Source organism: Acanthochromis polyacanthus, chromosome 13 (genome assembly GCF_021347895.1).
Source record: "Acanthochromis polyacanthus isolate Apoly-LR-REF ecotype Palm Island chromosome 13, KAUST_Apoly_ChrSc, whole genome shotgun sequence".
Taxonomy (NCBI): domain Eukaryota; kingdom Metazoa; phylum Chordata; class Actinopteri; family Pomacentridae; genus Acanthochromis; species Acanthochromis polyacanthus.
In genome coordinates, this window is record NC_067125.1 from 35,245,528 (window position 1) to 35,259,316 (window position 13,789).

Here is a 13,789-nt window from a genome sequence, read left to right on the forward strand (position 1 = left end):
TCCTATGTGTATGTGTGTGTGTGTGCTAGGGAAAAGATACTGCTGAATGTCCACCCACTCCAACCCCAAATAACGCCCCAGTCTAAACCAGCCGCTTCCACTCCTACCCTCTGACTTTCACATATGGGAGTGAACTGGAAATGCATGGCTGCCAGAAAGGAGGAGTCACGGTGGAAATAGGCCAAAATGATGGAGGAGGAGATAGAAGGGAATAGTGGGAGTATGATATAGCAGACACACACAGAAGTCACCTCTTACAGTTCAAGCTACATTAAAACTTTGGGCTAAACATTAAATTAAAAGTAAATACATGTGCCACTATGAGCAAAAAATGGCTCATGATTCACCAAATCAACTTAAAACAACAAATAACCCCACCGAATCATACAGACATAGAAAGTCTGAGGAAATAGCATTCGGTGAGTTGTGACTGGCTAGAGATGGGGTTTTGTGGTGCCTTTTTTTTTGCAGGATGCAATTTAAACACACCCTCGGGCTACAGGACTTCATGAATAGGACAGAAAATCAAGAGCAGAGCAGAGCGAAGAAAAGAGGGAGAGGAAAGAGGGGAAATGAGATAGTGGCGAGAGAAAGCACAGGAGATGGCGGAGAGACGAGAGGAAAGAGAGAAGTGAGAGAGAAGAGATGATGGTTTAAAAAGAAAGAAGAAACAGGAGAGAAGGACACAGAGGATATAGACAGAGAGGAAGACCAGTCAATGACTGTCAAATAGGTTGCATAAAATACATCGTTTGAATACTGCACTTGAACATGTATGTCCACCATGCTGTCATTAAAAATTCCAAAATAATGCACTCACCTCTCCTTGGAAGCTCTTAAGCAAAGGGGCAACCTGTTTCCGTAAATCCTAAAAAAAATAAAGAGAATAGATTAAGGAGTATGAAATATGAGACAATCAAGAGCACATTTTTAATCCTAAAATAGCAGTAAATGTACAGGAACATGTGGCAGTCATGTAGCGATGCAGTAAAACTCGCTGAGTTTTATACTAGCCGGCAATGTTGTGATCAAAGAAGTGATTCTGTGAAACGGCCATTCTTGCCACTGCCAATGAATAAAGTGTGGTGCATGAGTGATGAACACGAGGGTAGGGAGGAGGCCAGGTTTGTACCCCGAGGTGCTCTGGCGGACTGCGTTTCTCATAAGAACAGGTGCAGCACCACCTGGGCCACCCAGGGGCACCGCTAGTGCGTGTGAGACAAAGAGTGAATGAGCCACATAGTAGGCCTTACAGTTAATGCAAATTGTCTCACTACACAGCAAATGCTTTTCATCCACCAAGTCCCATTGCATGACTTTCCAGTACGAGTCAGCAGTTTCAGATTAGATAGCCAGTCGAGTATGTATCAGGGGAACATGCAAATCACCATGCTGTTAGCTGAGCCTACATCCCGACAAACTGAACTGGAGCGTACGGTAAAAAGCACAGCAGAATAGGACATTCTGTACAGGAACATTTGATTTGCACAGTTTGTGGACGCACACATACTCGCAAAAAAACTGCCTAATGAAGATGTGAAGTAGGGCAACGACAGATGTGTGCTCAAGAGACTCTACGCCTTTTTCGAAGCCTCCGCCTAAAAGCCTGGCTGAGGCTGCAGGGAGTGTGCATCCCAAACTGACCTTGGACCAGTGTCTGGGGCTGGCCTAACACCAGGTTTTAGAGCAGACAGGCTGCTTGTCTGGGGCTGAGGACAGGTCATGACCTCGGTGACCCCGCTTCATTGTTACCCCATCAGGGGTCGTTGTGGCTGTTTGTCTGGACCAATTCAATATTCCCCTGCTGGAGATAATGACCTGCACCCTCACCCCCACCCCCTTCACTGCTCTTCCTTTCTCACACACAGAGGAAAAGAATTTTTTAAAAAAACACCCACACAAACCCACCAGATAAGTGTCTCCTCTGACATTTGCATTAGATTGCGGTTATGCCCTAATGTTTTATATCCGAATTCAAGTTCCTTCCAGTTTTAAGCCGACGTGCGCTACTTCCTTTTTCAATTGTTTTTATAACTCTTGTTTTTATATTATTTTGCTCCAGCTTACATTTCATTTGTTTGTCAGAGGAAAGCAAAATGTGCTCCAACATCTGTCTGGCTGTGATTCACTTCCGTATTTTACACTTGCAGTGTGTTATTATCACTGCGGCTTTAGATTCATGTAACCATTTATGAATATGCAGTGAGCAAAAGAAACCTCTGTATAATGTAATGCAGTCTAGTCTACGAGGCCCGCAATAATTACTACCTTTGTTCAAATCACAACGTTCAGCTTTCCTTGAGAAGCTGCATGTATGAGAAGTTCAGTCAAGGCAGCCATCATTTTTTAAGCACCAGTGTGAAGTCGCTCTAATAATGGTATTGAACTTTTGGGGTGAGTTAGTTAGATTTCAAATATTATGAGTTGTGCTGAATATGTTCCCAAATTACATCACTGTAGTTTTATAATCCTGAAGTGACCTTTCATAAACTCAGGAAAACACAGTGACCAAACAAAAACAAACACATTGTAACAACATGCAGCAGCAAGCTACTCCTACTGCAGAAACACCAGCATGAACCCCTTTGGTCCACTCTCTGGTGCTCCGCCCCCTGGCCCCCCTCCACTTCCAAAGATTTATGACCATATAACATAATGCACACAGACACCATGGTCAATCTGTGTGTGTGTATATGCATGTGTGTGTGTGCGTGTGTGTGTGTGTAGTGAGGGGAGTGGAGGGGCCCAGGCAGCAGGAGATGGATGGCTGGTGTGTAAGCTGCCGGCAGACAGCAGACAGGCCAGCCCGAGGAATCCTCCAGGGAGTATGGAACTCCCATTCGCTGTCTGTCTGCCCTGCAGCTAAACACAAACGTGTGTACGTGCATACGTGCATGCGTGCGCAGACGCGCACACACACACACACACACACACACACACACACACACGCACAAAGTTGTTTTACTACCGCTGCCTCTGGCTAGCAATCTTTGGGACATTTTACAACCATTCCCACCCTTGCCTTTATAACAGTGCAGCAGAGGAGTCTTGACTAACTAAAAGGAAATTAAGAACTGAATGAATAATTTAGGCAACTTAGGAAGCACAGTGAGATGTAGTCTCAAAAAAAAAAAAATTCAACAGTGTGTCAGTCCTAATGAATTATGAAAACTTTGTTTTCACGCTGCATTTCTTTGCACTACTTTCAAAATGCTACAAAAGCCTGTGTGTGTGTGTGTGGGTCTATGTGTGTTATTATGCAGACCATGAGTGCAGTTCACGCCGAGTACAGCTCAGCAGACTAGACACAGTCAACGTGGGCCGGTCTCCTGGTTGCTGAATAATGGATCAGAGACGGACTCCCGCTCAGCCTAATGCAGTCTGATCTGATGTGACTGTGATCTCCGTTGACTGGTGCGGACCACAGAGAGCTGACAGCCCGCTCTATAGGCTGGTCAACCACACGCACGGCCACGCACGTGCTGCAAAACACAGCTCGGCAAACAAGATGATTGGGACATTTTTAATCAAGAGCGGGCCATCGCACGTTATGAACCAGTCTATTTAGTAGGCAGCCTTGATGCTTCTGTACTTCCAAACGCCTGGAGTTTTAGTGCTGATTCCTATTGAGCCTGTTACAGCCCTGTAATGAATCCTGTCGCTCGTCTGGCCTGGCTCAGATTCCTCCTCCACATACCAGGGAGATGCCAGGGGCCACACAGACGCCAGAGGAGCCTTCCTAAATCACAGCCTTGTTACACTGATGAATGTGTGTGTCCTGTTCTGTGATCTAGGCTATCTGCCTCTGTGTGTTTGTGCCTCTGCTTCTCTGCATGTTTCCTTTGTGTGCACGGCTCGCTCTCCCTTCGCATGTGTGCTTCTCCCCATCTGCGTCTGTCTTGTCTCCCCGTGTGCGTTGCTAGTTTATGTGGTTATACTTGGAAATGAGATTAGAGATGAATGCGTAGGGTGAAGTGAAATTAGCGTCTTTTGTATGCAGGTACAGTTTCCTCCAGTGTATATCCCTCTACACCGGGTGGGCTACACGCTGAAGTCAATAGTCACAATCCTCATCCTGTGGTAACTATAATAGGCCGACTGTCAACTCCACCGAGAGTTGACAATTTTCTATCCACTGTCTACACCATTCATACATAATTCATACTACCATCAATAATTCACCATGGTGACATTACCAATAATAACACAACAATACTTTGTTTTCACTGTGAGGTTTGAAATGTGTTGCCTTGGTAACAGAGATGAAACAAATATTCCCAGGAGGAGTGATGGGAACACAGGAACAGGACAGAATTCCCTCCTGATCCCACTTAGTAGTGTTGTCACACTCTCTTTCTTTCTTTCTCTCCCTCCTCTTCGCTCTCTCTCTCTTTCTCCCTCTCACATACACACTCACGGACCACACTTTCTGCTCGCATAAAAAACTAGGTCAGATAATACAAACTCCTGAGGGGTTTTCTGTTTTGTCTCTTTAGGATTTCAGGGAAACTAATGGAGAGACTATTTTTGGGAGCCGAGCCCGCATCTCTGCGCCGTCTCCTCCTCCCCTGCTTTCTCAGTAAATAATCACGGCTACATTTATGAAGAGAAGAGCAGACACTGAGAAACACTGAGGCAAATTGTGATTGTCAAAAGAATTGGTGGGAGGGGGGGAGGGATGAGTGCGTGGTTGTGTGTTGGTCCGTGTCTGTGAATATCTGATTTTCTCACCTCTGGAGTGTTCTTCTTGAACTCGCGGCTCAGGTCGATTAGTTTCTTCCTGGACTGTTCGCTCTCGTCCTGTCTGTTGGCAAGCTGTGTGGCGGTGGCGTCTAGTTCTTTCTGTAACACACACATGCAACTTCTTGTCAGTATGTGCAGTGCGTTTGATCACACTTATCATCACCGTCATTACAATCAGTATCATTGTTATCAGTCGGGATAACAAGCTGTTTTCTGGCTAGACTGCAGACTCCTTGACCCATCTGGCGTGCTGCAGACGACCCAACCAGCCTCAGCTGAACTTGGCCAGCGTGTTGCAGCAGCAGCAGCAGCAGAGAACAGAACCACAACACCGCTGTCCCGCCAAGCAAAACTCTGCAACACCAGTAGTTTGATCTGCTACCAGCGCAAGCAAGATCCCAGCCTTTCAGCCTGTCAGTCAATCTGCTGCCAGTGTCAGGCGTGACAACTTATGTAGCAATAGACTACTACTACACAGACAGTTCACAACAATTATTGACTGTCTGCACTAGGCGACCCCGCCCCTCTCCCCACATAACAACAACAGCACAATTATCAACAACAGCAGTGTTGTCAAGGCTCAGCTAAGGCCCGCCTTTACCCACATCCATTTTGCATTGTTATTAATAGCTATTTATGGGACTTGTTCCAGATGATGGGCCGAGTGCTGACATTAACAAGACATTCAGGCCTTGTAAAGATTGTATCTCTCTCTGCTGAGTGTAAGTGTTGCTGGATTATGTTTCTGTTGGATTCTTGCCCTCTGTCACGCTCACTCCTTTTTTTCCTCCCCCCCCCCTTCATTTTTCCTGTACTCTCTACAGATCATCCACTCACTCATTCAACCAGCACTTCCTTCTCCTCAGTTTAAACCTCTCTTCTTCTCCCTTTACTCCGCCTCCCCCTTTTTCTTCTCTCCCCCCTCCCTCCCCTCACCGCCTCCCATCCACCTCCTGTGAGGCCGCCCACCCCTGAGAGTGATTAAACGCTGCTGAAGGGCCGTTATGCTAACTAACGCACTAATCATTTAATACACACATTACCACAGGGGCCCTTGTGGCTCCGTCTGCTGACAAGGTCCCAAAACACACTCACGCACACATGCCCACCTCCCCACATCGCCCACACCCCCAACACACACACAAGAAAATACAACCCTCTAAAGAAATAGTGTGATCAAGTACTAATTAGGAGATTTTTCCCCCCCCATCAGCGTTAAGTTTAATTCCCTGACCAGCCGTGATCTCGTTTTATCCACAAACCGTAAAAAAAAAAATATAACAAATGGACTTGCTCGACTGTCCTCTGCAATGGATTTTACGCAGTAGCACAGGATGTTTGGGGGAAAAAAAGAGGGGGATAAAAAAAAACTGCTCACTTGCTTACATGCCATCTTGCTCTCACTGCCCATGGAGCAGTTGATGTAGCAGCCTGTCTGCCCATGGCCATGGAGCAGCTGCACTATCTGTTAGTGAATTCGAGCGTGCGCAGAAGCTTGTGCAACGCTTGATGAAAGGAGGAACCTAATAAATTTTAATCACGTTAAATTAATTGTCAAAAACTGAACGCTCTAGTTCATGAACAGAGGTGTAATTATTATATTGGTAAAGATTAGATACAGGAAGAAGAATACAGGACCCAGTTGGTTCAAGACACTAGCATCAGATATTAATCACAATATGATTATAATGTGATGTGTTAGGCCTTAAGGCTTACTTCTCTGATTGGTGGGGACACCACTAAACTCATTTAACTACAATAACTCAGTGGGAAATTTCAGCTGAAAGCGTTATCTGAATTAAGTGCACAGATAATGCGGTTATTAACAGAGATGTGCCATTAAACACTAGGGGTATGTTTTGAAAATTTTTAATGATATAGTTTGAATTACTGAAAATGTAAATTACTACGAATAACTGTCAGAGTCGAAGTATTTGATCTTGAAGTGCATCAAATTTAGGAATAATATTTGACTAAGATCATTAAAAATAAATATTGAAACTGTGTCTGCATCAATCAAAGTCATTGCTGTTCTGCTTTGGTGAGTTTGTATTTCTACACTTATCTGAACTATGGGTTTATAGATGCACGACAACTTTTGCGATAAAATACACTTCTGTTGATGTTCTAGACTTTTTAAGGTTGAAAATAAATGCACAGCTCATGTCACTAACTAACCAGCCTTGCAAAGAATGTCTTCTTTATTATTTATTAAATGTATCAGAATGCTTTTTGATATGCAAATGAGTCCACAAAAACCCCATGATTTTTTTTCTATCAAAACAGTGTAATGGGGAAAAAAACGGATTCAATAAACTAGGCCGATCGATTCACATAAACTCTTCAAAACAGAAATAACCACAGTCCTCCACTAGGGTTGTGCTTTAGGAGGTCATGTGCCAATCCCTAACGCCCTTGATTCTATCCAATCCCTTTCCAATACCCAGCACATATCCCAATGTGTTACCAAATCCCCATTCCAAAAAAAAATTCTCACTGCTAAGCTAAATAAACACATCACACATGAAAGAGGATTGATTCGATGCCAAGTGGGCAAGTAATTATGGGCATGGTCTTAGTTTAAAAAAAAAAAAAAGGACCCTCAGACTCAGTCAGGTTTTGACTATGCAGCAAACTCTCTGCCCACATCAGCAGACACAGGCAGACTTTACACTCATCTTGCTGATAGAGCGTAACATCCAGAAGTGCACAATCCCTGCTGCCTGCTCGTTGTTCACACACACATCAAATCTTACGGACCATTAGGAGACCGTTATCGTTGCCATTTCAAACCACATATTATTACACGTTATAAGCTGTCATATTAAAGTACCCTGAGTGAAATACTAAATAAATAGGTTTAGGTATTTTCTCTGCTGAATACAGTATTTGTGAAATGTGGGTTCTAAGCAAAAAAAAAATAAAACTGAGCTGTGGTTAGTGTACATGTTAGAAAATTGCAGACTGAAGCTAAAAGAAAACGGAGATGTGCTTTTCTGTTTTTGTTCTTTGCTTCAACCAACCATGAAACACACTGCTGCAAAACAAACGAACTTGAAAAGTTTCTGGTATTAGCTTTTCCCTTTTAATGTTTTCAGTGATCAAGTGTATACTGGTGTTAAACTAACCCTCTATGTTTCTTCTGAGGCTAGTTTCTGAACGGCAACATGCAGCTCTGTTTCCCCATTATGTGATAACTCGACGCGTATAACATGATACAGGAATATAACTGGTTAACCATTCAAACTGTTTGAATTCTTTGCAGTGAGGACTGTCAGTGCCTAATCGGCCCAGCTACCTGATCCTTGCGAGCACCCACTTTGCAGTTTATATTACTGCTGTGACTAAAGATAGCAGATAGCTAGATTAATAGATGGTTAAATAGAAAGATGAGGACCTTTCATTTTTCTAATGACCTGAATGGTGACATCTGTCACTATCTATCCAAGTCAAGACAGTGATCACAAACAGCAACAGTGTGTGGAGACTGACTAAAAGGAGTGGGTAGTCCCTTGGCATGTTTCACTTTGAACAAAGAGGTCAGCAGGGCAAACACAGCTTGCAGAATACTGGAAAACACTTTTGGAATAAGACTTAGGCCTTGTACAGAAATCCTGTAAAATAAATATTTTTCTCCATGTTTGGATTTTATATCCACATCTAAATTGTATCTTAGGTCACTTAAAATGTGCCGCCAACAAGGCATTTGTTAGAATATCTGTTTAAGTTCAGTGCATTATTAATCTTAACATGTCCACTGTTGCACTGAGCCTCGAGCTCAAAAGACAACAATAATGACATTTTAAGTTTACAATTTAACTTGACATTGAGTCACCACCTTACTTGACCACAGAAGCCTCTAAATTTGCATTTGCAGTTTAAAGTCCACAGAAATGAGAACCAACAAATTACAAAGTGTTCCTCTAGTATGTTTCGATGCAGACTGGATTCGCAGGCTTATGTCCTCATTTCTAATCATTTTTGTGTCCTCATGCGCATCAAGGAAAGACATCCATCAAGAACAGTATCCTTAAATAATGTGGTCAAGGCCTTAACACGCCTAGCCACACATCTGATCAGATAAATGCCCAAGTAATGTTGCATTTTTATACAAAATTTCTCATTCTGAGTCTATTAGGTTTCCTTTTTACTAAAAAGAACCAACTAGCAGCATGTCAGCTTAGCCCTTTTGTTAAAAATTATCAAGCTCCAAACTTTTGGAGGCGAATACTCTTAATAAGGCTGCTCTACAGGGGTTCGAGCCATCTGGCATACCACTGGGATTTTCTTTCTATCATGTTTGACATCAATGATTGACATCATGCTAGTTTGATAAACCTTACAAATTAGTTTGACAAAAAGCCAAATCATTAGTGAAGAAGCTCTAATTAAAAAATTACAAAAACATGCAAATGAAGGGAGTTTATATTTCTACATGACAGTACTGAAGTAATGATAAAAATAAAATTAACTGCCTCGGCAAATACTTGTTCTGCTTGTGCTGACACTTCAGTGGAACACCTGCAGTGCAGCATCGAGCACCAAACAAAATGCAGGAAGAATTTCGTGCCCACGGTGTTTGGGCCTTGAGGCTCAGTCTCTGAGGTCAACGCTCTCTGACTATCCTTGGCCTGACTTTGACATGTTTCACTTTTCAAATCTGCAAGCGGGTTAATTTACTGGTGTATTAATTCATTTAACCATTCACATTAACTCTATTTTTGAATCTAGCTCTGCCTGTTTGGGACCGCACTGTCTAGCTTAGCAGAGGATGGAATATGGTGTGTGCAGGGGAGCATTAAGTGGGCTGTAATGTCTGTGTGATTGCTGTAACAGCCCTGCTTGGCTTGGCTGGACTGGCCCACAGCAGCAGTCCCTGTCCTGGTTCATTTGGTCGTCTGGTCAGCTGTAAAGACGATTGGAACAGATTGCCAACACTCCCTAGAGAGACTTCAACACCGACTTGGCCAAGAAGCCTCTTGCACACTGCTCCACACGCGTGTGCTCTCACATGAATGCACAGACAGGCCGCTGCAGTAACTTGGGGAGCCCAGTCTTTCCACATTCTTTTGAACTGTGTTTCAAAAGAGGAAGTCTGCTAACATGTTCGCCCAGGGAAATTTGGCATGATGAGCTATGTTTTGCAGCTAGGAGGGGAGGTTGGGCCAGACGGAAATGAGTATCTCTCCATCCTACCACTGTGGTAATAATACTAATCACCGATAACAGTCACGGGTAAACAAATCCTATTACCAATGGCCATCAGACCTAAGGTGTATGTATGTGTGTTCATGTCTCCTAATGAAATTCCTTCCACTCGTCTGCAGGCAGAGAGAGGCCTTCTATCTGACTAATTCGCTCTAATTACTCTAATGAGCCACAGGTGATGATACAGTGAGACTGATTAATTAAATGGGAGGCCCCAATCAGGCATGTCTGATTATGCCAATCATATTGACTACAGACTAAATGAGATAACAGGAGACAGACGCACTTTAATTGAGGTATCAAAACTTTGTGGAATTCCTTATACCCTCACGCTCCGACGATGCCGAGACAGATAGGCTGGTGGAATGACAACAAAGTTATTGTTATGTACACAGTATGAAGTCAATCTGCAGCTGCTGTCTGTGCTGCCACGGTGACCAGGAGAGAACACGGAGGAGAGAACACCACACAAGGATTTTGCTTCAGATCTCATTCTCTGTAGAATAATTGGGACTGTAACTGCTAGAAACACTTTGTTTACAGCCAGTCTGCAGTCACACATGCCACTACTCCTTTTGTCCAAACACCGTGTAGGTTAACCGCTCCACATTCACGGCATGTTTTACACATTAATCTAATGGAGTACCACCCTTGAATTCAAGGCAGGCGTACAGAGGGAGAGAGAGAGACAGACAAAAATACATCCACTTCTTCTCCGTAATATTAACACCATGTTAGTCACATAACAGAAGAGGCTAATATTTTAACGTAAATATTAGCTTTCCCGTGTTCATTACGAAGTGAGGAGCCTTTTACAGTCTCTGTACTTGGCAACATGACACAGATGTTTAAGAGACGAAGTTTTCTGTCCTGCCAGTGCAGTCACTAATCTTTCCTTTTATCTCTGACATGTCTGAGGCTGTTATGTGGTTATGATAGTAAACAGTAAAGGCGTCTAGAAAGATGTCTTATCTGAGATCTACGAGGCCTACCTTTCAAACTCCCCCTCCATCTCCCTGCACTGCGTTGCACCTCCTATGCGGCTGACTGTTCTGTATGCCAAACCTACTGTGTGGGGGTGGAGTCGTGGGGTGGCGGCTCAGTCAGGAGCGACAGCCACGCTTGCTACAACGACACGGTACATGATCACAGATCACAGGCACGCCCCCTCAAAACACAGCACAACAGCAGCGCAGATAAGAGACTACAATCCTGGCTGCCTGTCTGCCTTCCTACCTTTGACATAGCGGGGTGCAGAACTTTAAATGTGCCAGCAGATGCTGTTTTCACAAACCACACAGGGTTTGAAGACGCAAGTCACATCCTGAATCTCCGTTTTTGCTTTTCCTCTCACCCATTGGAGTGAAAGCCACAAAGTTTTCTTTACCACAAGCTAGCACAATAGTTTCACTGTGACATCTGAGGTCTTAACACTTTTTTTGTGTGTTTGTGCAACTGTGTGTGTGTCTGTGTTTGTGTGCAGAGTGGTTGGGGGCGGGGGTCAGCCTAACATTCTCCACGAGACGCTTGTGGTCCCTGAGCGTTTTGCTCCTTTTTTTGAACACAGATCCATATCTACCAACAGCACAGGAGCTGTCAAGACTCACCTCAGTGATGCTGACGCAAGCCTGGATCAAAAACAGCCTTTTTACACCGCAGCTTCGTTTGTATTGATCCATGTTTCTCTGCTGAGAGACTGGTTGTTGTTTTATCTCCCCAACATCCAAGCCTTAACTCTCCTGAAGCTTACTGAGAGCTAGTCATTATTTTGCCTGACCTATTGTCTGACAAGGGGATTCAGAGGCCCGGCCTGAGCCTAAATACAAATATAATGAGACTAAGATGGTTTCTGGCATGGAGGAAGTGCAGCTCACTTGGTCTCATTTTGCAGAGTTCGAATTTAGCTGGGGGCCTGTGTCACAAAGGGTGAGTGGTGTGGAGTGTGCAATGGGAGGAGAGGGGTATGGCGATATGCTAGGGTGTAATGCATTGGTGAAAGGGCAAGATTTTTCATCCCTGCGTTTACAGGGTGGAACGGCTAGGATATTGAGATCTGAGATAGGATCAGAGGGTAGTGAGCTGTTTCAGCTACGATAAAGGCCACGCATTACAAACACAGCACTGATAGAGAGAGAGAGAGGCAGAGGGAGAGAGAACCAGAGAGACATGGACAGAGAGGGAGAGAGTATCACACCTCTCATCCCTGAATTAATGCCTCCATTCTGCCAGGAAGCCATTCTGTGCCAGTGAGAGGAGATTGGGGAGGGGATGAGTGCACAGATACGGACTAAAAAATGGAAACTGCGATCACGGAGAGGGGCGATAGGGATTAATCAAGTCTGAGAGAAGAGTGGGGCTCTCCAGGCCCTGTGGCACATATACAAGCCTGAGGCCCAAGAATTTTTGCAGGCAACTTACATCGCTGCTACAAGTTTATAAGACATCAAATGCATTACCAGCAACCATCGGTGGATAGTGACACAGCCACAGGTGCAGCTGAAAAATGTCATGTTGCAGACATCTAAATCTTCCTTGACTGAAGTGCAAACTCGCCTTTTTGGCCTAGAAAGTCTACAGCCCTTGACAATGGAGCAGTGTTCAAAGTTGCTCTAATTTAGTTAAGATTTGCCTCTTTGATTTATAGTAATTCACTCAGACTGCCATATAAGGCCAACGAGCAGTTTCATGCTGTTGGCACAGTTACAGAACAGTGAAAAAGGTGTGCATCACTCTCATGTGCCTCTGGTACATTAAATCCCTGCTCTGCATGATGCCCTTTTTCCACATTTTAATTTAGCCTCGTCTATCTGTTGTATCCAGTAATTTTCTAGACGCCTGATGACACATCAGCATGAGTTGTGCCATAGCCTATAAAAGCAGCATGCTAATTTCTCTGCATAAATAAGAAGCATCTATCAAAATGCCCTGCTAGACCAGACATATATTTATGTCTAAACTCTTTAATGTGTCCAGTGCATGCTGTCACTACGTCCTACTGTGGCCTAGCCTTCTGACTGAGTTTGACACCCATGGTCTATACGATCAACATCAACAGAACATGCCCTGGGGCTGATTCTTACTCAGCCTTTATGAGTAAGAGTTTTCTGCCCTGCTTGCACGACTTTTGAGAGGAAAAGGCAGAGAAACACAGTGAGAAAGAGAGAATGAGCATAGCTAATCCTTACAGTAATGACAGAATAATTAGCTTGCGTTAGGCTAAGTAATGGGTTGTAATTATATCATTTATTCTGTGTTGAGAGAATGTGATATAAAGCCTACACAATGAAGAAAGAGGAATTGAGCTCAGTGGGAAGTAGGATGGAGCATGTGTAAGAGCTCAGGCTCTTTCTATTGATTGATCCAAACATCAAACGAACCACTAGAGTAATGGGGGGAGTGAAGGACAGCTAAAAGCTATTTGGAGCCTTCACTGCATAAAAGACTTGACCTGTTCCACACAGCCTACATATCAAAACCATCAAACAGCAATCAATAGACCAAAGCGGTCAACTCAACAAACCGTCACCCTACTAAAACATCAAACCCCCGGCCCAAGCGTCAGATGATAGGCTACACTCAGCTTATCCATTACCATCAGATAAAGAGGAGATAAAACACAGAGCCTAATCCTTTCATGTGTCGTGACAGCCACAGCAGCCTCCGAGGCATTCCTTCAGTCTGGCTCTCAAATAGTTTTATGGCGGAAGGCAGCCATTCAGTCAGCCAGCCAGCCAGTCAGGGCTGTTCTGGTCTGTTTGTCTTATTTCACAGTTTACACGCTGTTTTATAGGTAGTTATTATGGTCGCCATGGTGATGCCATACGTTTTTATGGTCTTT

The 13,789-nt window shown here is 43.9% G+C and overlaps 1 protein-coding gene across 3 annotated transcripts in view; it reads right to left on the reverse strand.

The window, feature by feature from the left end:
• Positions 1-13,789, reverse strand: part of cux1b (cut-like homeobox 1b) — a 63,177-nt gene that overhangs the window by 40,314 nt on the left and 9,074 nt on the right. For all 3 annotated transcript variants that reach the window (XM_022215974.2, XM_022215973.2, XM_022215972.2), the window contains exons 2-3: positions 4,732-4,842; positions 821-868 (exon numbers count right to left, since the gene is read on the reverse strand). In XM_022215974.2, coding sequence (XP_022071666.2) covers positions 821-868; positions 4,732-4,842 — 159 coding nt within the window. The remainder of the gene's footprint in view (positions 1-820; positions 869-4,731; positions 4,843-13,789) is intronic.